This window comes from Neomonachus schauinslandi, chromosome 9 (assembly GCF_002201575.2).
Source record: "Neomonachus schauinslandi chromosome 9, ASM220157v2, whole genome shotgun sequence".
Lineage (NCBI taxonomy): Eukaryota > Metazoa > Chordata > Mammalia > Carnivora > Phocidae > Neomonachus > Neomonachus schauinslandi.
Genome location: NC_058411.1, coordinates 89157341 through 89180623, shown reverse-complemented (window position 1 = coordinate 89180623; position 23283 = coordinate 89157341). Strand labels below are relative to the sequence as shown.

The following is a 23283-nucleotide window of genomic DNA, read 5'->3' as shown; positions in this document are numbered from 1 at the left end:
TTGAGCCCCGCGTCGGGTTCCCTGCTCAGCGGGGAGCCTGCTTCTCCCTCTCCAGCTCCCCCTGCTTGTGTTCCCTCTCTCGCTGTCTCTGTCAAATAAATAAATAAAATCTTAAAAAAAAAAAATAGCCCAACTCAAAATTGTATTAATGCTGTGTAAAAATTATGGGTGGAAATACAGAAAAAGGAAAATTGTTATTTGTTAGGGTAGGAGGACATTATAAGAGTTTTTTTTAATGTCTTTTGATTACAATTTGTGAACTACAAAAATAAGAGACAACTCAGTAGAAAAACATTAGTGGCTAAAACCATCAGAAAAGATACCAAACCTCATTATTAGGCAAGAAAATACAAATTAAAACCCACAATGAGCTATCTTTTTATATCTTACAATTGGCAAAAATTATAGCCTAGCAGACAGTATCAAGTATTTGGTGAATATGTGGATCACTGTGGATATTTATATCTTGCTGTTGGTTTATAAACTGTTTTAAACAGTTTGACTGAAAATGATTTGACATTACCGAGTAAAGTCGAATATGTGTATGCCATAAGGCCCAGCAGTATTTATCTTAAAGAAACTTCCACATGCACACATATATGTTCAAATGTCTGTGTAAGAGTGGTTACAGCAGTATTATTTAATAATGCAAAACCCCAAAACAGTCCAAGCATCCCATTAGTGGTACAAAGGATAAATACTGTGTGGTATGTTCATCATACACAGGCATTCTAGATTCCAGTGACATTAATGAATTACAGCCACATGCGTCAGAATCTCAAAACTAATGTTGGAGGAATGGGGCAGACTAGGAAGCAAGTCACAAAATGGACAGTATAAATTCATTTTTATAAAGCAAAAACTGCAAAATTACATGATTTATGTTTTAGGGATACAAAAATCCATGAAAAAGCTATTTTAAAAAGTGAGGAAATGATAAACACAGAATTCCATATGGAGGTAACTTCTGGGGGAGGAAGAGGATGCAGTGGTGGACGGGGTATGCAGTGGACTTCAAAAGGATTAGTGATGTTATTTTTCTTAAATGGGTAATGGTTTGTTTTAATATTTATACAAATATTTTATTCTCATGTCATAATAAATACATGTCATAAACCAACTTGCCAGGAACATCTTACTTTTTGATGATCTTCTCCAAAAAATTTTTACTTGTTTTCTCCATTTACGAAGTTAGATACCTTCATTTTCTTACGACCTTAATGATAATTTAACAAGAATTTATCAGTTTGGTCCTCACAAAGAGATGTCACACCTTCCTTGCTTTACAGATTTCCCATCAGATATTGCTAACAAATCTCTCTCGGAGAGCTCTGCCACAATGCTCTGGAAGTCCAAAGGCAGGAGGAGAAGAGCGTCCCACCCTACTGCTGAATCCTCTAGTGAGCAGGGGGCTAGTGAAGCCGACATTGACAGTGATAGTGGCTACTGCAGTCCCAAACACAGCAACAACCAGCCTGCAGCAGGGGCTTTGAGAAATCCCGATTCTAGCACCATGAATGTATGTAATGCTGCTTTGATTTCTTTATCGGTCATCTGTGTCAGTATTATTTTGTATCTTCTCTAAAGCTCAAGTATCTATTTTCATTAGCAATTCCTATAGTAATAGAATGGATCAAAATGTATTTTGTATATTAATATGAAAAATATATATGGAGAAGTATTTTTCTAGGATTGTAAATAAGTATGCTTCACACTAGACTAAGTTATGAAACATTTTGCAAGGCATATGGTGTTGACTCTTAAGCAGAAAATAATTGTCTTTTTTGTTTTTATTTTTAGCATGTGGAATCATCTATATGTACAGGTACTTATTTTCTGCATAGTGTTTTTGCTATACTTTCTTCTTTGTCCATGTCAGAGTTTTGCTTTTAAGCATGAAGCTTGCTGATACTGCAAAAAAAAATCAGAAATCTTCCAAGAGATTCACATTACTTTGAAAGTACAGTTGGGCTGATAAAACTTAGAAAATTTCTCAAATGAGAAATTGGAGTATTCTGCAAGATGGCACTTCTATTACTAAGAACTGGAATACCACTTAAAGTCTGTAGAGAAATTTCCAGTTTTACGTGTATAGTGACTGACTTTCAGTACACAAAGTTAAGGGATAATATAGGTTTTGGCATCTTTCATAAATAAATCATATTTTTAAATCTGGTTACAGGTAGTGTAAATTGGTCCAATGTAACTTGCCAGGCAACTCAGAAAAAACCTTGGATGGAAAAAAACCAGACGTTTTCTAGAGGTGGAAGGCAGACTGAACAAAGAAATAATTCACAGGTAATTTGAATTAGGTTGGAGAAACTTGAATTATTGTAAATGGTATAGTGGTCTTGAAGGGCAGTGTCCTTAATTTTTAGAGATGCATATTGAATTATATCATCATAAAATATCATGATATCTGTAACCTTAAAATGGCTTAGGCAGTAAAATTATTATTTGATGAAAAAAATGGCAAAATCTTGACTATAGGTGATGTGTATATTGTGCTATTATAGGTGTGTGTATGTTGTGCTATTTTCTACTTTATTGTATTTAAGAAATAGATTTGGATATTTCATACTTTTAAAAAGAATATCCTCCAATCTTGTTTCATCTGCTGTGACTTTTTCTTATCCATATAAAAAATTTAAAAGCATTTTAATGCCATAAATATTGATTCTTTGAACTTTAGGACTGCGGCCTTGTTCGTGTGTCTTTACTAGACCATAAACACCACAAGCTACGCACTCTGTGCTTGTTGCAGGGCCATAGCAATTGCTGCCTCATGCTGTAACGTAGCCAGACTAGATGGCTTCCTGGTCTTGGGGAACAATATCTAGCTGCCGTACAGCAGAGCAGGTTAACATACTGCCACGGATTCCCAGTAACTGTCTTCCTGCGTTGGTCATCTGTGAAATCAGGGAGTCGTTTGTTGATGAGCATTTTTCCTTTTTAGTTTTTAGATGGACTTCCTGGATTCCTTAAATCTAGTTAAGGTATTAAAAGTATCATATGGGGGCGCATGGGTGGCTCAGTTGTTAAGCGGCTGCCTTCGGCTCAGGTCATGATCCCGGGGTCCTGGGATCGAGCCCCGCGTCAGGTTCCCTGCTCAGTGGGGAGCCTGCTTCTCCCTCTCCCACTCCCCCTGCTTCTGTTCCCTCTCTCGCTGTGTCTCTCCCTGTCAAATAAATAATAAATAAATAATAAATTAATTTTACCCCCCCCCAAAAAGTATCATATGAATAGATCTGTGGATGAGCTGAAATAAGAGTAAGTTACTAATGGATTAAATAGACCAAATACTCGCCTGCTCATTTGCTTCCCTGAAATGAAGTACGTTAGATGCACCCTAACATTAATTAGACTGTCAGGAGAACAAGCAGAATAATGCCCTTTCCCCTATGGTTATTGCAAAAATGAGTCATTGTTGTTTGTGGCAGGCATGTGAGGCAGTCTAGCTTTATTTGATTAGAAACAAAAGAGCTAAAACAAGAATTGTTTATATAGATGAGATAAACAAAATCTACAAAATGTTTAAGTGCTGAAATTTTATGTTGAAATCATAACTTGTTAGACTTTTGGTATCCGTAGTCCACTGGAGAGGAAGTAATACAGCTAGCTATTGAGCCTCCAAACTGGTGAGGAATAGTAAAAGAACAACCAAAAATTATGCAAATACATGTAGTATATTAGGTTTTGTTTATTTTGTATCTCTCTTCATTCCAAAAGAACTGGAGCCAGATGTTGAACAATGTGTTTTCTACTTTTGGTGTGTTGTTATACTTACTCTTAAGTATGTGTTTGATTTGTGATGTGCAGAATCTTTTTTTTCCTGTTAAGTCAAAATATTTTACCCTTTGCAATTTCTGATTGTTTCTAGGCTTAAAAAGTATTTTAGAAATGAAATAAATATTCACTTGTATTTTCCACTACCTTTTTTTTTTTTTTTAAGATTTTATGTATTTATTTGAGAGAGAGATGGGGAGAGAGAGAATGAGTGGGGTGAGGGGCAGAGGGAGAGGGAGAAGCAGGTTATCCGCTCAGCAGGGAGCCCGATGTGGGGCTCGATCCCAGGACCTGAGATCATGACCTGAGACGAAGGCAGACGCCTAACCAGCTTAAGCCACCCAGGCACCCCTCCGCTACCTTTTTATAGCATAATGTTGCAAGAACTTCTTATCTGAGATTTATTTTGATGCATGATATAATAATGATGTAGATTTTCAGAGTAGTTAACCAGCTGTTCTAAAATTGTAATCCATTCCTTTCTCTCATTTGCTAATTTCTTATGTCTTAGGTGCTGTTTCTGGCCTGTTTTATTCCATTTATCAGAATTTGGTATCTGTACCATGCTGTTTTACCTGTGATTTTTAATATTTTTACCAGTGTTTTAACACTTGAACAGACAGGTTCTTTCTGTACTCTGTCATAACCTTAATTTTAAACAGTGGACAGAATCTAAAAATTTAGATTTAAAAAAATGGTTTTATTTTGTGAATTGGTTGAAAAATAGAAGGGACGAAAAAGATTATACGATGAAAAAAATCTCATTTTCACCCTGTCTCCCCTTGTCTTCTTTTCCCTATATCTGTCCCACTTTGAGTAGTTTCTTGTGTATTTTCCGAGAGTTTCTTCATGTCGTTCTAAGTAAATACAATTATGCATCTTATGTTTTATCCACTCTGTTCTGTGCTCTGCTTTCATCACTTAACAATGTATCTTGGAAGCATTTTCATATTATTACAAGAGGGCTTCCACACTTTTTAAAAATAACTCCTAATGTTTGGAGTATGGATATACTTGTTGATTTCTGTAGTCTTCCTATTAATGGACATTTGAGTTGTTTGTAATTTGTTGCTGTTATAGACGTGCTGCAGTATCTTTTAGAAATGTGTGTGTATAGCAATAAAGTAAATTCCTAGATAAGGGACCACTGAGTGAAAAGGTAAAGCCACTTCTGTTATTTGATAATATTGGCAGACTATACCATTTAAGTCTCAACAATAATGTGGAGAGTGCCTTTTTCCATATAGCTTCAGAAATCATGTGTTTTCAGAATTTTGGATTTGTGCCAATTAGGTGAAAATGGTTGTTGATATTGTTGAGCATCTTTCCATATACTGTTGAGCATCTTTCCATGTATTTATGGGCTGTTTGTGGTTTTTTGTTAATTTGTCTGATCATATCTTTTGCCCATTTTTTTTTTTTTGTATCTTGATATTTTTTTTTTCTTTTTTTGGTGTATTTTTAAAATCACTTTCTCCATCAAGCTCTTATCAGATTTAAAAAAAATTTAGGGGCCTTTAGTTTATAATATGAATTACAAATATTTTGCTAGACTTTCACTTTTATTTTTGACTTTGCTCATTATTATTGCCATATATCAGTGCATATTTTAAATAGCATTAAGAAGTTTATAAGTTGAATTTATTGTTTTTTGTTTTTGTTTTTTAAAGTGGCTTCTGGGTTTTAAATCATAGGAAAGCCCTGTCCTTACTCTAGAGTTACAAAGGATTTGCCTGTTTTCCACTAGGGTGTTTATGTTCTTGTTTTTTTACATTTAATCTTTATTCCATTTGGGTTTGTCTTATGCATGGTGTGAGATATAGTTCCACTTCGTATTTTCCAAGTGGGTACCCAAATCTCCAGCACCATTTATTGAAAAGTCCATCTTTTCACTGATTTGATATTAACCACCTTCATCATCTATTAAATTCCCAGGTATATTGAAATCTATTTTTGGAATTTCTCTTTTGTTCTGTATTAGTCATTAAATTAATCTATCAGTTTAGGGAGGATGGATTACCTTTGTGATGTGGCATCTTTCTATGTAAAAAACTGTATGTCTTCCTATTTTTGAGTCATCTTTTTAGGAGATAATTGAAATACATGCAAATTTGGTTCTCATGAACTTCATTGGGACCATTAGTTTGGGGGTTTTAATTTAATCCTGGAGCTTTATGTCTCCCAAGTATAAGAAATCAAGTTCCATTTGTTCTTTTTAATTGTATTAGTGTTTGTAGCAACATTAATGTATGTATAGTAAATGATTTACAACAGGGGTTTTTTTAGATATAATTTGGAGAGCAGGTTTGCATTTACTTTTTTGTCATAGTGACTGTCCACAGAAATGAAGAGGTATGCTCAGGAATTATTCTCTTGCTTTTTGGTCATCCCTGTTTTGGGGCTTGTACTCGTTTTAGTATTAGTAATTTATGTGAATTAAGTTGTTTTTTTTAATTTACCTAGACATTATAAATTGCATTTGGTTTACCAGTCTTATATGAGCTTCTTTTCATGAGCCAGTTTTTATTTTTTTTATTTTTTTTATTTTTTAAAGATTTTATTTATTTGACAGAGAGATAGACAGAAGAGCACAAGCAGAGGGAGTGGCAGAGGGAGAGGGAGAAGCAGGCTCTGCACTGAGCAGGGAACCCGATGTGGGACTCGATCCCAGGACCTTGAGATCATGACCTGAGCCGAAGGCAGACGCTTAACCATCTGAGCCACCCAGGCGCCCTCATGAGCCAGTTTTTAAAATATTTTACAAAAATTGCTAAATAGTGAAGTTGAAGTAATTTTACAGAGAGCATTCATATAGCCACCAGTTAGATGCTAGCTAACATTTTACTGAGATTTGTTTCATCATGTGTGTATTCCTCTGTCCATATCACTATCCATGTTTTTGAGCCTATTTTAAAATGAAGTAAATATTTAAAATTAAGAAACTGTTGGGTATCTGGAAAGTTATCTAGTTATAGGAAGTAGCCCAGTTGTCACAGTGCATATTCTAAGGAAGAATTAAATTTGGTGTATGACCATCTTCTCTGGCTTATTGTTCTGCCATGCAGCCTACCTCCCAAAAGAGTATAAAAATTCTATTTCTTAAAAAAAAACAAATCCTATTTCTTATCAGCAAGTCATTTGAGATCAGTTAGTTAGTATGGGAATTGGTAGGTGGTTCCATGTCTTTGTGTGCATAATTTTGATTTCATCATCCAAAGCCTGTGTATCAGCACCTTCTGTTGTAGATCTACTTCAGGTTCTGTTTACTGTTAGAATTTGGTGGTAACTGGTAATGAAGATCATACTTTTCACATCTTCTGGGTGTCCTGGTTAAGAGAGGTGTTTCATGTTAGCTGCATTGGGTATTTAAGAGGAGGATCTTGAAATGTCTCAAGAATCTTGCCCTTATGACAGTCGAACATTTTACAGATTTGTTAATGGGATAATAATTTACAGATTGGATGAAAATTTTGTTCTAAATCTGTTTTCTTGGAAATAAGAGTTTTAATTTTTTACCTTTCTTAGGAATTTTTTTTTTTTTTAAAATAAAACCACAGATGTTAGAAGACGTAATAGTTTAATAAAAAGGTAGGGTGCAGTTTCTCCCAGTGATAAATCTTGCAAAACTGCAGCCCAGTGTCACAACTTAGATATTGACATTGATACAATCAAGATAAGAACAGATCCATCACTGCAGGGATCCCTCATGTTTCCTTTTTATAGCCACATTCCTTTCCTTTCCTGCCCAGCCTCTTGTTAACCCTAGAATCCACTGATCTGTTCCCCCCTTTATATAATTTGTCATTTCAAGAATGTTTTATAAATGAACTCATACAGTCCTTTTAGGATTGGCTTTCTCACTTTCATGGTTCTCTGGGGATTTGTCCAGATTATCGAATACCTCAGTAGTTTGTTCCATTGGGTGGCTGACTATTGTTCTGTAGTAGGGATGTACCGCATTAAGTTTAACTGTTCTCCCAATCAAGGACATCTGGGTTGTTTCCAGTTTTTGGCTATTACGAGTAAAGCTGGTTAAACATTCATGTATGAGGTGGGGGAAGGAGGGAAGTAACTTACATTATCACATTTTTAATTTTCCTTAAAAATGATCTTACTTGTCAAATGCTCTTTAACCTTTTATAATAAATTACACACTTTATGAAAATTCATTGAGTTTTATACTTTTGTGTACTTTTCTGTAAGTATATGTCAGTAAAATGTTCACTTAAATAATATATTTTTTTCTTTTGGTGCTTACTTAGGTTGGATTCAGATGCCGAGGACATAGTACTTCCTCAGAAAGAAGACACAATTTGCAAAAGAGACAAGATAATAAGCAATTAAATGCCAGTCAGTCTCATAGAGGCGACTCAAATTCTGAGTCTTTATATTTTGAGGTATTTTTTCAGATTCTATTTGTAAACTATTAGAGTAAATGTTCCCATTAAGAAATTCATTTTCTTACATTCTGATAAGTACTTTTTATGTCTTAACCTGTGACTCTGCTATTAGATTATAAATTATTTAGAAGTATTGATTCATTTTTCTCCTGGATATGTATAGTTAGTCTAATATTAACTTCATTAATGTCTATTTTTATAACTTCCGTCATGAGTATTCATTTTGAGGTAACATGGAGAGGTAGAACTTGATTTTATGTGGGTTTCTCCTAGTATGAAACTTTCTCCCTAATTTTTGTTATTATTGTTTAGTCTCTTTGTCAAGTTTTTTAGGTTTGAATGGTTCAGTCTAGGTAATTTGTGCTGCTAGCCAGGAGAATCTTGGAGAAGAAAAAAGATATTTTCTCTAATAGGCAGAAAGTTTGTATACTGCTTGGAATATTTTTATTTATTCATCTAACTGGCTCTTTTTTTTTTTTTGGAGGCCTGTTATATGTGTAAGATAAGGTGCTGTGAATGATACATTAAGTGAGTAAACACAGTAGCCTTAGGGAAGTTGCGGTATAGTAATGTAGATGCATACACACCTAGTACTTGCTTGGGTGTGGTTGGAGTTGAAAGGAGGGACAAGTCCCTTTGGGTTTGGAGTAGGGTAGAGGCAATCGTTGGAAAAGACTTTAAAGAATGAGTAGAATTTGGTTGTGTCAAGATAGTGAACATCCCAGGTAACTCATTTGAATAATTCTTTTTTGTTGGAGCATAGTTTCTATAAAATGGGACAAGAGATGGCAATTAAACTGGAAAATGTGCTTGAGGCCAGAGACTAGAGATGAATAATATGTTAGATAAGTTTAGTAATTGACCTAAAGGAATTCAGAGTGCATCTCTATTAAATTATTGAGAACATGTGGCAGATTTATTATTTGCACTTAACCATGTAATTGGTTCCATCCGTATACTTAAAGATATTAGATATAATTTTCACTATAAAGGAGGATATTAGTTAATAAATTGAATAGGATTTTCTTTTAAATTTTTAAACTTTTAACCTTATTTACAGGTATGTGTAGTATTGCAGGACAGGGAATATATTTATGAAATTCATATTAAACCATCTGTTGAAAATATTTTCCAGATTATCTGAAATACGATAAAAACCCTCTTGTATTTCTTTTCAATTACCTATCCATTTTTAAAATAGAATTAATTAATTAAAATGGACACAAATCCAAAAAATGGACATGTATAGATATGCCACCATTGTTGAATAATGAAATTAACTATGTTGTAGCATGTGAGAAATGAGATTTCCTTTTTAAGACTGACTTTAGTTTGGGGCGCCTGGGTGGCTCAGTCGTTAAGCGTCTGCCTTCGGCTCAGGTCATGATTCCAGGATCCTGGGATCGAGCCCTGCATCGGGCTCCCTGCTCAGCAGGAAGCCTGCTTCTCCCTCTCCCACTCCCCCTGCTTGTGTTCCCTCTCTCTCGCTGTGTCTCTCTCTGTCAAATAAATAAATAAAATCTTAAAAAAAAAAAAAAAAAAGACTGACTTTAGTTTAATATTAGAATTTTAAAAATTATTTCCCCATTTTTCATTACTCTTAAGCATTATAAAACATTTTTCTGAAGAGTTTATTGCTTTGAACTGTTTTCACTTAAAATGTGAAATTATTTCAGGATGAAGATGGATTTCAAGAGCTAAATGAGAATGGAAATGCTAAAGATGAGACTATTCAACAGAAGCTTTCTTCAAAAGTAGTAAGTGACTCTTTTTAAAAAGATAAGCAAAATATTTGAACATCCTTTGAACTGTGGCTATGTTGAAAAGAAGTATTACAGGTTAGCATAAAGACATGTGGGGCACCATGGTAGAGAAGAAAACCATGTATTTGGTACTTAATATTTATTTGCAACATAACCAGAGCAAAGACACTTTCCTATAAAATCCATAGTTCTGGGCGCCTGGGTGGCTCAGTTGGTTAAGCGACTGCCTTCGGCTCAGGTCATGATCCTGGAGTCCCAGGATCGAGTCCCGCATCGGGCTCCCTGCTCTGCAGGGAGTCTGCTTCTCCCTCTGACCCTCCCCCCTCTCATGCTCTCTCTCTGTCTCATTCTTTCTCTCAAATAAATAAATAAAATCTTTTAAAAAAATTAAAAAAATAAATAAAAAATAAAATAAAATCCATAGTTCTGTTACAGACGAGAAAACACCATTAATTAAAGGATATCATATAGCATACAGTCCATTTCCCCTGTTGTTGCAAAACTTTACTTGGGAGTTATTTTGTTTTGAGGCCAAGATCCAGACAAGCGTCACCAATTGCATTAAGCTGTTTGTCTCTATTTCCCAGGCTGGAAGGATCCCACCATCTCACTCTGTTCTTTATGACATTGAATCCTCAAAGATTCCAGTCCAGATACACTGTAAAACATCCCACATTCTGGATTGTCTTTCCTTATGGTTAGACCTTTATGGAATCACTAACAAATGTTTTTGTCTGGTTATCCTAGTTGGATGATTTACCTGAAAACTCACCAATCAATATAGTTCAGACTCCAATTCCCATTACCACCTCAGTTCCTAAACGTGCAAAAAGTCAGAAGAAGAAAGCTTTAGCAGCGGCCCTTGCCACAGCTCAAGAATATTCAGAAATAAGTATGGAGCAAAAAAAACTACAGGTATTTATTCATTTTTATGAACAGATGTAATTGGTAGGTTTGGGGGGGATGGACAGAAGGAGTGACAAAATCATCATAAATTGCTACACTTTAATACTATCACAAAAAATAAACGTTCCATTTACCTTGCAGGAAGCTTTATCAAAGGCAGCTGGAAAAAAAAATAAAACCCCTGTGCAGCTAGATTTGGGGGATATGTTAGCAGCTCTGGAAAAACAACAACAAGCGATGAAAGCACGGCAGATTACTAATACCAGACCTCTGGCATATACAGGTGATCTCACTATCTGAGCAATTCGCTGTTTGGTTTTGGTAATAGTTTTTGAATATTGTTAATCTTAATTGCATCTATCTAGAAAATCCAGAGTCTACTCACCAGCTCCTCTCCTGTTACCCTTGTAGCTCGCATCCTTGTACTACACTGTGGTAGCCCACTGTTACCTACTGCAGGCTCTCTTAAAAGGAGTATCTTTTAAAAATACAAACAGGATTATATCAGTCCACTGCTCTGAACCCTCTAGTAGCTCTTGATCTCACTTGGAGTAAAGCCAGATTCCTAAGGCCAGATCTTAGCTGATCCTATGACCTTTTTGCCCCCATCACCATTCTCTCTGACACACACTGCTCTAGTCAGTCAGCCCCCTCACTGTTCCATAGACACAGGAAGCATGCTCCTAGCTCAGTATCTTTGTGCTTGCTATGTCTTTTCCCTGAAACTCTCTTCCCTCATATACTGATGTGGTTTGTTCTCGTACGTCCTTTAGGTCTCTGTTCACATGTCAGTTGGTGTACGTTGTGAAGCAGCTAATGTTTTTCTTCTTCAGAGGTTGAAATAAGAATCACAAGTAATTTGGCTTTATAACTTTAAAATTGGATAATAGGAAACCTAGGAGTTTTGATCAAGAGGTGTGTGCACGTGTGTGTGTGTGTGTGTGTGTGTGAGAGAGAGAGAGAGAGAGAGAGAGAAAATGAATGATTCGGCTTTCTACTGAAATGTTAATGTATATTTTAGTAAACCTTGTCAAATTTAGAGTTCAGCAGCTCTTATGTGCTCCCTCATTTCTTTCCATAGCCTTTGTTGTAGAGGGAGAGGAATAATATAAAGGAAAGGGAAGGGCACCAACAAAAAGCCCAGTGTTAAAAGGGAGAATTGGAATATTCTATTTCTTCTGTTTCTATGTAAAGGGTCTGTTGTTTTTAGACAAAAAGATAATTAGCAGTGTATAACTTTAATTCTGTCTGCAAAATGTTTAAATCTATAGCTAGTTACTTGTCCAGTATAAACCTTAGCTTTACTATTAGTAAAAATAATATTGAATGCATACTAAGCTTTTGAGTTGAATGTTGTTGAGTTGGGTTAGAGTGGCAGTTACATCTCAGTGGAACTGAGAGTTAGCAGTGTTCTGGAGGCAGTATGGCTTCATGGCGACAAGCAGGAGCTTTGGAGTTGAGCTGCCTTGGTTTGAATCCTGTTCTTCCATGTAGTTCCTTGGCAACTTATTTAACTTTGCTGTGCTTCAGTTTCCTGACATTAAGATGGAGGTAATGATAGTACCTGCTACAGGGTTATTTTGAGGAGTCAATGAGATGATGCATGTAACCTGGTTAGAAGATTATAGTCACTCAATAAATGTTAACTGATTACTATGGAGAAGAGATTATTAACCTGTGATACTTCAAATGGCTTCATTGTTATAACTTTGATTCATTGACTACATGTTGATATATACAATTATAGATACCTATATGGAAAGCATGGTGTGGAATTATAGATTAAGATATTCCTGTGGTCAAAGGTTTATAATCTAGTTGAGGGGAAAGACATACACAAATAACTAATAAAGACCTGTGCCTTAGGAAAGATACCAGCCAAAGTTTTATGAACTTGCAGAAGAAAAGAGTGATTAATGTCAACAGGGAGATTATGGGGAAGACGTTACAAATGCCTTCATGTATGATAACATTTGGACTGGGCTTTGAAAGGAGAGTAGGATTCTTATCAGATGGAAATGAGATTAACCTCTGAACTGCCACCAGTGTTTAAGTTGGAAAGCATTGATTACAAAGAAATTGAATTTCTTGGGAAGTCCAAGAAAAGAATGAGACTATTGTAGATATGTGAAAGGACTGTGAGGAATTGATGGGGTGGTGGTTGTTTTTATTTAACTGATGGAATGTGGAAACAGGTCAAAGGTGACTCCATGACTCCAAACTCTCCTAGTTAGAGGATTGTGGTGATTTTGATGATATCAAACAAGGATTATGGAAGAAGAGTTTTGTTGGGAAGAACAGACTCCAGCCCTGTTGTATTTGAAATGCTAGTTAGGGAGATTCTGGTGGTTCCTACTTAACATGTAGTTATGTATGTACATTTTAGGTTAGAAGTCAGTGAGTTTTGTTTTGTTTTTTAAGATTTTTTTTTTTTATTTATTCATTTGAGACAGAGAGAGAGTGCATGAGCAGGGGAGAGAGGCAGAGGGAGAGGGAGAAGCAGACTCCCAACTGAGCAAGGAGCCCGACGTGGGGCTCGATCCCAGGACCCTGGGATCATGACCTGAGCCAAAGGCAGATGCTCAACCGACTGAGCCACCCAGGCGCCCCGAAGTCAGTGAGTTTTAAATAGAGTTGGATGTATAGCTGTGGAAATACATAAGGTTGTCAGGGGAAAGAAAAGTTAGGAAAAATATATTCAGGGATAAAGCCTTGTCGAATGTTCAGACTTAAAGGACAGCAAGAGGAAGAACTAAAAAAAATAGGTTTGAGAAAGAGTAAGAAAAATAGGAGAGTGTAATGTCATACAAGGTAAGGACAGAATTTTGAGGAAGAGGATGTGGTCTTATCAAATGCTGAAAAAAACTAGAATAGAGAATTAGATTTAGTGATTACAAGTTCATGTGTGATCTTGACAATAGTGGTTGTGAGTGCGTGGGTAGGGCAGAGGCCAGATTGTAATGATCTGGGACGTGATAATGAGAAAACAGATTATTTCAGGACCTCTGGGGAAGATGGCGGGGTAGGAGGATCCTAGGCTTACCTCGTTGCTTGGATACAGCTAGATAGCATCCACATCAGTATAATAACCGATAAAGCAGACTATTGAGAAGGAAAGGGGAGTGATAGTACCTTAGCTTGAGGGGAAGCCAGTCAGGGAAAGGGTTTTGTTGGGTTGTCTGTTTTTTGGGTTTTTTGTTTTTCTTTCTTCTATATACAGGAGATTTTTAGCTTCTTATTGGGAGTTAGGGAAAAGAATCTCAGGGGTCAAGGAGGACCTTGAAAGATGCAAGGGGAAAGGGACAGAGCAAGATGCTTGAGGAATTAATCCGGAGATGGGATTAAGAGGAGAGGGGGTGATAAGCCTTGGACAAGAATTACGATGCCTACTGCCTCCTCTCAGGTGGCTTATATGTTTATATTGGATAGCAGCTCTCAGGGAAGTAGCAGGAAAGCTTTTTTGCTGCTAGAGTAAGAGAATTGAGATTAGTCTTTGGACCTGTTAAAGGATTGGGGTAGCCACTAGAGGGTGAGGGTATCAATCAGGTATAAAAGTACTACTAAGAGTGCAGCCAAAGAGGAAAATCATTCTTCACTGGCAGGCTGGAATGAGGGGAGGAGTGACAGACTATGTGTTTTATATAAGGGTGATTCTTATGTAAGATTCAGTAGGAATTAAGGACAGGTGCAAAATTTTGAAATTTCAGAGGTTGAGTGGTTCTGCTTGGAGACCAGTTGCAAGGAATTGCATGCTTGAGGGTTGCTGTGGTGGAGTAGAACTAATAATTTATTTGTCCCTGCTTTGGATTGCTAAATTAGTTAATTGCATTTGGCTTTGTCATCTTTATCTTATGGAGGCTAAATGGATGCATAAAAGCTGTATCTGATAAACACTGCATGGCCCTGTACTACTCCTACTATTACGATGTCTGTTTTTCCCCACAAGAAGAGGATGTTCTTTATCATTGGAAATTTTCATAATATGTGGTGTTGGTAATAATAGTAAAACTAATGTTCTTGTTTGTTTTTAGTGGTTACTGCAGCTTCTTTTCACACTAAAGACTCTACTAACAGAAAACCTTTAACCAGAAGTCAGCCCTGTTTGACATCCTTTAGTTCTTTGGACATTACTTCCTCTAAAGCAAAGAAAGGAAAAGAGAAGGAAATTGCAAAACTAAAACGGCCCACAGCACTTAAAAAGGTAAACCAACATCTGGGGATGTTTATCTTACAAGGTAAATAAGGATTTAAATCTGTTTTGCAAAAGTAGTTGTGTTTGAGCCAACAGATTATTATGAGATAGTCATAGGCGTATATCTTTATGATGACTAGTTAATTGGAGGTTGAGGATATCATCAGCATCACGATTCTCTTTCTGTATTGAACAAGGCCCTGGACGATGAATTTCTGTAAGGTTAAAAAAAAAAAAAAAAAAAAAGTTAAACATTTAGCATCCAAAAAATTGGACCGTAGGAATCAGAAGCCCTGGATTCTGGTACTAAATTATATAGTTTTAGGCAAACCTTTCTTACCCTTATCTTCTTCATCTGTAAGTCGGGATAATATCTGCTCTATTTAATTTAGTATTGTTAGGAGCAGAGTGAGATAATCCATGTCCAAATAATTAAAAACTATAAAATGTAAATCTATTGTAACTGTATGACTTGGTTTTCACACTTTTTATTTTATCCATTTTTGTGGAAACTCTGTAGTTTGTCAATCAGGATTTAAAGAGGGAAACAGATGTGGTTTGATATCTGTAGCATTATTAGCATATTTGCCTTCCTTTATTTTGGATATAGTACTTCTTTCAACTACAGTGTCTAAAATTACATTTACTTTTTTGCCAGTCAGTTTCATTGTAGCCAGCTATACATGTAGCCAACCAAACTCCTCATGTCCATTTGTAAGTGAACTATATCTGTGTAATAGTGAACATTTTCATCATTCAGTACATCAAAGAGTGATCAGTAATTAAAGACCGGTAATGACTTTTAGGTTATTTTGAAAGAAAGAGAGGAAAAGAAGGGCCGTTTAACTGTGGACCACAACCTTTTGGGATCTGAGGAACCAGTAGAAATGCACTTAGATTTTATTGATGATTTGCCACAGGAGACTGTTTCCCAAGAAGGTAAGATCACCCCTTTCTCCCTTATCATGGAATGGTCCAGAGTATTTTAATTGATAAGCCATCACTAGTTATTATCCTAATTGCAGGATATGCTCCATATTTTATCTACATTTCTTTATTTTTGAGAGTGGTTTCTTTTGAAGATGCTTTTGTAGGGAGATATTTAAAAGGGGGAAGGAGCAGGTGTTATATAGCAGGTTTGTGACATTTTTGAGGCTTAAGGCCTGGATTTGTTGTAAATACTAATAATTATGGTCTCATCATGCATCCTCTATAACTCATAGTTCTTTTCATTTTGTCTTCTTTTGTATTTAGAATACTACTGGCTGTTTTCTTCACAGGACTGTTTTTCAGTGGATTGCTTTTGTTGATTTTCTTTCTTGCTTTCATGAATTAAAACATATACCACAGTGAGTGAGTAGAGAATTACAAAGCCTCTTGTAGTGCAGAATTCATTTGGTCAATAAGCTTCAGTCCCATACGATTTTAGGTAGGACCTCAAGCAAACCTGCACATTCCTTCTGATATTTTTACTACTGTGGAAGAGAGATTTTAAGAGATATCTGCTAGGTCCCTTTTTCTGCTGATATATGTGTATTCCGTTCTGCAACACACTTAAGTCTATTTTACACATATTAACTGGCACTGTTCCATTGTGTTTAGAAAAGAGTTTGTTTCTAAAGATTGTTCAGTTAGGACATACTTAGTTGGGATTCCCCTTTACTCTCAATTAAATATCCTTTCCTTTGTATTTAGGTTTATCCATTCATTCAAAAATGGATAAATTTCAGCATTCATTTAGGTGTTTATTGAACACCTATCATGTGTACTTTAGTAACTGGATTGGGGGTGGGGAAGTCAGGAAATGTAACTGGGTTGGGGGTGGGAAGGTCAGGAAATGTAATAAATGTAATAAAGAGTGGATTGGTCCTGCTACAAAAAGCTTATCCCAGTAGGGAGACAAGAAGATACGTGTGTAACTTTGCTAATTAGTGGACTGGAATACAAATAATAACTCATTTCCTGAGTTTAGCCATTTAGGAAAGAAGCAGCAAATGAAGGAAGTAATCCAGTCAAGAGATGGTATCTAAAAAATGAGGCTGCCTGAGCACAGAAGCAAAGACCAAATAAGAGAGAAACTGGGGTGGTGTCTGAAGAAATTAGGAGGGGTGTGGAGAGAATGAGTGAGGTAGAATTCATCATTGCCAGCAGCAATGGGAATTTTTAGACAGTTAAAAGTGAAAAAATAGAGATAAAGGAGATGGATGATATGATCTGGAAAGAGGTTCAGAAGTTACTACCTTTGTTCTTTAATTTAAATCCTCTAGAATACGTGTTTTATATTGTCCCTTGTGTAGAGACTTATAGACTGTGCTTGTTTTTTAAGAGTATGTTTTAAGAGATAATAGGAAGACTTCATTTTTATAGAATGTGAGAGATGTTTGTGATATAAACAATGCCCAACTTGTTAGCTTCTGGAGAATTTGAAAGTTATACAAAAGACAACTGCCATTCTAAGTAGTGTTGATCAATATATAGTCTTTCAGCATTTGAAGTTTGTAAATTTTTTTCCCTCACCCCACATCTCTACAGATGCTGGACTGAGCATGCCCAGTGATACTTCACTTTCTCCAGCAAGTCAGAACTCTCCATACTGTATGACACCTGTGTCACAAGGCTCTCCGGCTAGTTCTGGGATAGGCAGTCCGATGGCATCTTCAACAATAACCAAAATACACAGCAAAAGATTTAGAGAGTAAGTTTTAGTCTCATTATCCGAGGTTGAATAGTTTAAGTATCTTGATTGTAGCTCTGAATGCAGTATTGTCATTACGTGGTGGGTTGAGCATACGAAACTTCAAAGATACTTAAGTTCTTTCAAATTTTTTTAATACCTTGTTTTATTTAAAGCATTTGGCTTCTGTCAGCTATCAGTGTTCATGTGAAAGTGCTTTATTTTTAAATGAAATCTCTATTTTATTTTTTTTGTTCTGTTTTTTGGGGGTTCTTTTGTTTTGTTTATTATTAACATATAATATTTATTTCAGGGGTACCAGTCTGTGATTCATCAGTCTTACACAGTTCACAGCACTCACCGTAGTACTTTCCCTCCCCAATGTCCATCACCCAGCCACCCCATCCCTCCTACCCCCCTCCACTCCAGCAACCCTCAGTTTGTTTCCTGAGATTAATAAGAGTCTGTTATGGTTTGTCACCCTCTCTGGTTTTGTCTTGTTTCATTTTTCCCTCCCTTCCCCTATGATCCTCTGTCTTGGTTCTCAAATTCCTCATATCAGTGAGATCATATGAAACTTGTCTTTCTCTGATTGACTTACTTTGCTTATTAGCATAATACCCTCTAGTTCTATCCACGTCGTTGCAAATGGCAAGATTTCATTCCTTTTGATGGCTGCATAATATTCCATTGTGTATATATATACCACGTCTTCTTGATAACATTCATCTGTCAGTGGACATCTAGGCTCTTTCCATAGTTTGACTATTGTGGACATTGCTGCTATAAACATTGGGTTGCATGTGCCCCTTTGGATCACTACATTTGTATCTTTGGAGTAAATACCCAGTAGTGCATTTGCTGGGTCGTAGAGTAGCTCTATTTTCAACTTTTTGAGGAACCTCCATACTGTTTTCCAGAGTGGCTGCACCAGCTTGCATTCCCACCAACAGTGTAGGAGGGTTCCCCTTTCTCCGCATCCTCGCCAACATCTATTGTTTCCTGAGTTGTTAATTTTAGCCATTCTGACTGGTGTGAGGTGGTATCTCATTGAGGTTTTTGATTTGTATTTCCCTGATGCCAAATGATGTTGAGCACCTTTTCATGTGTCTGTTGGCCATTTGGATGTCTTCTTTGCAGAAATGTCTGTTCATGTGTTCTGCCCATTTCTTGAATGAATTATTTGTTCTTTGGGTGTTGAGTTTGGTAAGTTCTTTATAGATTTTGGGTACTATCCCTTTATCTGATATGACATTTGCAAATATCTTCTCCCATTCTGTCGGTTATCTTTTGGTTTTGTTGACTGTTTCCTTTGCTGTGCAAAAGCTTTTTATCTTGATGAAGTCCCAATAGTTCATTTTTGCCCTTGCTTCCCTTGCCTTTGGCGATGTTTCTAGGAAGAAGTTGCTGTGGCTGAGTTCGGAGAGGTTGCTGCTTGTGTTCTCCTTTAGGATTTTGATGGATTCCTGTCTCACATTTAGGTCTTTCATCCGTTTTGAGTCTATTTTTGTGTGTGGTGTAAGGAAATGGTCCAGCTTCATTCTTCTGCATGTGGCTGTCCAATTTTCCCAAAACCATTTGTTGAAGACACTGTCTTTTTTCCATTGGATATTCTTTTCTGCTTTGTCGAAGATTAGTTGACCATAGAGTTGAGGGTCCATTTCTGTGCTCTCTCTTCTGTTCCATTGATCTATGTGTCTGTTTTTGTGCCAGTACCCTACTGTCTTGATGATTATAGCTTTGTAATGGAGCTTGAAGTCTGAAATTGTGATGCCACCAGCTTTGCTTTTCTTTTTCAACATTCCTCTGGCTATTCGGGGTGTTTTCTGGTTCCATACAAATTTTTCTTTGAAAAAAGTTGATGGTATTTTGATAGGGATTGCATTAAATGTCTAGATTGTTCTAGGTAGCATAGACATTTTCACAATATTCTTCCAGTCCATGAGCATGGAACGTTTTTCCATTTCTTTGTGTCTTCCTCAGTTTCTTTCATGAGTATTTTATAGTTTTCTGAGTACAGATCCTTTGCCTCTTTGGTTAAATTTATTCCTAGGTATCTTATGGTTTTGGGTGCAATTGTAAATGGGATCGACTCCTTAATTTCTCTTTCTTCTGTCTTGTTGGTGTATAGAAATGCAACTGATTTCTGTGCATTGACTTTATATCCTGCCACTTTACTGAATTCCTTATGAGTTCTAGCAGTTTTGGGGTGGAGTCTTTTGGGTTTTCCACATAAAGTATCATATCATCTGCAAGAAGTGAGAGTTTGACTTCTTCTTTGCTGATTCGGATGCCTTTTATTTCTTTTTGTTGTCTGATTGCTGAGGCTAGGACTTGTAGTACTATGTTGAACAGCAGTGGTGATAGTGGACATCCCTGCCATGTTCCTGACCTTAGGGAAAAGCTCTCAGTTTTTCCCCCTTGAGTATGATATTCGCTGTGGGTTTTTCATAGATGGCTTTTATGATATTGAGGTATGTACCCTCTATCCCTACACTGTGAAGAGTTTTAATCAAGAAAGGATGTCGTACTTTGTCAAATGCTTTTTCTGCGTCTATTGAGAGGATTATATGGTTCTTGTTCTTTCTTTTATTAACGTATTGTATCACATTGATTGATTTGTGGATGTTGAACCAGCCTTGCAGCCCAGGAATAAATCCCATTTGGTTGTGGTGAATAATCCTTTTAGTGTATTGTTGGATCCTATTGGCTAGTATTTTGGTGAGAATTTTTGCATCCATGTTCATCAGGGATATTGGTCTGTAAATCTCCTTTTTGATGGGGTCTTTGTCTGGTTTTGGGATCAAGGTAATGGTGGCCTCATAAAATGAGTTTGGAAGTTTTCCTTCCATTTCTATTTTTTGGAATAGCTTCAGAAGAATAGGTATTAATTCTTCCTTAAATGTTTGGTAGAATTCCCCTGGAAAGCCATCTGGCCCTGGGCTCTTGTTTGTTGGGAGATTTTTGATTACTGCTTCAATTTCCTTAGTGGTTATGGGTCTGCTCAGGTTTTCTGTTTCTTCTTGGCTCAGTTTTGGTAGTTTATAGGTCTCTGGGAATGCATCCATTTCTTCCAGATTATCTAATTTGCTGGAATATAGTTACTCATAATATGTTCTTATAATTGTTTATATTTCTTTGGTGTTGGTTGTGATCATTCATGTTTTATTTATTTGGGTCCTTTTTTCTTTTTGATAACTCTGGCCAGGGGTTTATCAATCTTATTAATTCTTTCAAAGAACCATCTCCTAGTTTCATTGATCTGTTCTCCTGTTCTTTTGGTTTCTATTTCATTGATTTCTGCTCTGATCTTTATTATTTCTCTTCTCCTGCTGGGTTTAGGCTTTATTTGCTATTCTTTCTCCAGCTCCTTTAGGTGTAGGGTTAGGTTGTGTATTTGAGACGAAAGTGCTTTGACTGTAAATACATTCTTTTTATATCAGATGATGTTTATAACTAAATTTGGGATTTGGCCTTACATCCTACATGCACAGTGCCTTAATAAGGGGTTTTTCCTCCTCAAATGCTTTTGCTTTTTTGTTTATATTACTGGCCTTTCAGAAAAAAAAAAACCTCTCTAACCAATCTAAAACCCTGTTACATGAAGTGAACCTATTACATAAACCTGCTTGTTTTTTAGCAAATATTTCTAAGTTTTAAAATGCCTGTCAGTGAATAATATTGAACTAACAGTTATTGCTATGAAGGATTTTAGGATTTTAACATTTGTGCAGATGTTACATTTAAAAATGACACATGAAAGAATCCCGGGGTGAAAGTAAAATTGGTAGGAATCCAAACCATATTGGTTTGTTCTGTTCCTTTTTTTAATTGAAGTGTAGTGATACACAATATTATATCAGTTTTAGGTGTACTGTGTAGTGATTTGACATTCATATACATTATGAAATGATAATCATGATGTTTTAGTTACCATCTGTCACCATACAAAGTTATTAAAATATTTTTGACTTACTTATTTTATAGCTGGAAGTTTATACCTCTTAATCCCCTTCACCTATTTCACCTGTAACCCCACTCCTTCCCATCTGGCAACCACCATTTTTTTCTCTCCATTTATGAGTCTGTTTCTGTTTTGTTCACTTACTTTGTTTTTTAGATTCCACATGTAAGTGAAATCATACGATATTTGTTTGTCTCAGATATATTTCACTTAGCATAATACCCTCTGCGCCCACCCATGTTGTTGCAAATGGCAAGATTTCATTCTTCTTTGTGGCTGAGTAATATGCCACATGCGGTATATAATATTCCACACATAGCCACACCCCCATCTTCTTTATTTATTCATTTATCTATGGACATTTAGGTTGCTTCCATATCTTGATTTATTATAAACAATGCTGCAGTGAACATAGTGGTGCATATATCTTTATGAATTCATGTTTTTGTTTTCTTCAGGTAAATACCTAGAAATGGAATCGCTAGATGGTATGGTAGTTCTATTTTCAGTTTTTTGAGGAACCTCTGTAGTGTTTTCCGTAGTGGCTACACCAGTTTACATTCTCACAGTAGTACATGAGGGTTCCCTTTTCTCCATGTCCTTGCCAACACTATGTTGAATAAAAGTGGCAAGACTGAACATCTTTGTCTTGTTTCTCTAGTTGAGTATGGTATTAACTGTGGGTTTGTCGTATATGGCCATTATTATGTTGAGTTACATTCCCTGTGTACCTACTTTGTTGAGAATTTTTACGATAAATGGATGTTGAATTTTGTCAAATGTTTTTTCTGCATCTGTTGAGAAGATCATATGATTTTTATCCTTCATTTTGTTAATGTGTATGATGATTAATTTGTGGATATCGAATTATCTCTGCATCCCTGGAATAAATGCCATTTTGATAATGGTGTGTGATCTTTTAACGTATTATTGAATTTGGTTTGCTAATATTTTGTTGAGGATTTTTGCATCTATGATCATCAGGAATATTGGCCTATAACTTTCTTTTTTTTGTAGTGTCTTTGTCTGGTTTTGGTATCAGGGTCTCCTAGAATGAATTTGGTAGTGTTCCTTACTTTTATTTTTTGGAATAGTTTGAGAAGAATAGGTATTAACTCTTCTTTAAATGTGTGATAGAGGGGCACCTGGGTGGCTCAGTTGGTTAGGCGTCTGCTTTCGGCTCAGGTCATGATCCCAGGGTCCTGGGATCGATCCCTGCATTGGGCTCCCTGCTCAGCGGGGAGTCTGCTTCTACCTCTGCCTCTCTGCCCAGCTTGTATGCTGTCTCTCTCATTCACTCTCTCTCTTTCTCAAAGAAATAAAATCTTTAAAAAGAAATTAAAAAAAAATAAATGTGTGATAGATTCATTTGTGAAGCTGTCTGGTCCTGGACTTTTGTTGGGATTTTTTGGATTATTGATTCTATTTTATTACTAGTAAACAGTGTTCAGACTTTCTATTTCTTAATGATTCAGTTTTGGAAGATTGTGTATTTCTAAGAATTTAACCATTTCTTCTCAGTTATCCAGTTTATCGATGTACAATTTTTCGTAGTAGTCTTTTATGGTTCTTTGTATTTCTGTGGTGTCAGTTGTAAC

At 36.2% G+C, this 23283-nt stretch overlaps 1 protein-coding gene across 2 annotated transcripts in view; it reads left to right on the top strand.

Annotated features, from left to right (window-relative positions):
* The window catches only part of SECISBP2L (SECIS binding protein 2 like), a 62396-nt gene that overhangs the window by 17228 nt on the left and 21885 nt on the right, over positions 1 to 23283 (top strand). The window contains exons 5-14 of one of the 2 annotated variants that reach the window (XM_021693738.2): positions 1290 to 1519; positions 1801 to 1825; positions 2183 to 2298; positions 8049 to 8183; positions 9863 to 9943; positions 10697 to 10864; positions 10997 to 11138; positions 14887 to 15056; positions 15854 to 15986; positions 17580 to 17742. In XM_021693738.2, the coding sequence (XP_021549413.1) occupies positions 1290 to 1519; positions 1801 to 1825; positions 2183 to 2298; positions 8049 to 8183; positions 9863 to 9943; positions 10697 to 10864; positions 10997 to 11138; positions 14887 to 15056; positions 15854 to 15986; positions 17580 to 17742 (1363 nt within the window). The remainder of the gene's footprint in view (positions 1 to 1289; positions 1520 to 1800; positions 1826 to 2182; positions 2299 to 8048; positions 8184 to 9862; positions 9944 to 10696; positions 10865 to 10996; positions 11139 to 14886; positions 15057 to 15853; positions 15987 to 17579; positions 17743 to 23283) is intronic. The other variant, XM_044917918.1, reaches the window with a different exon arrangement.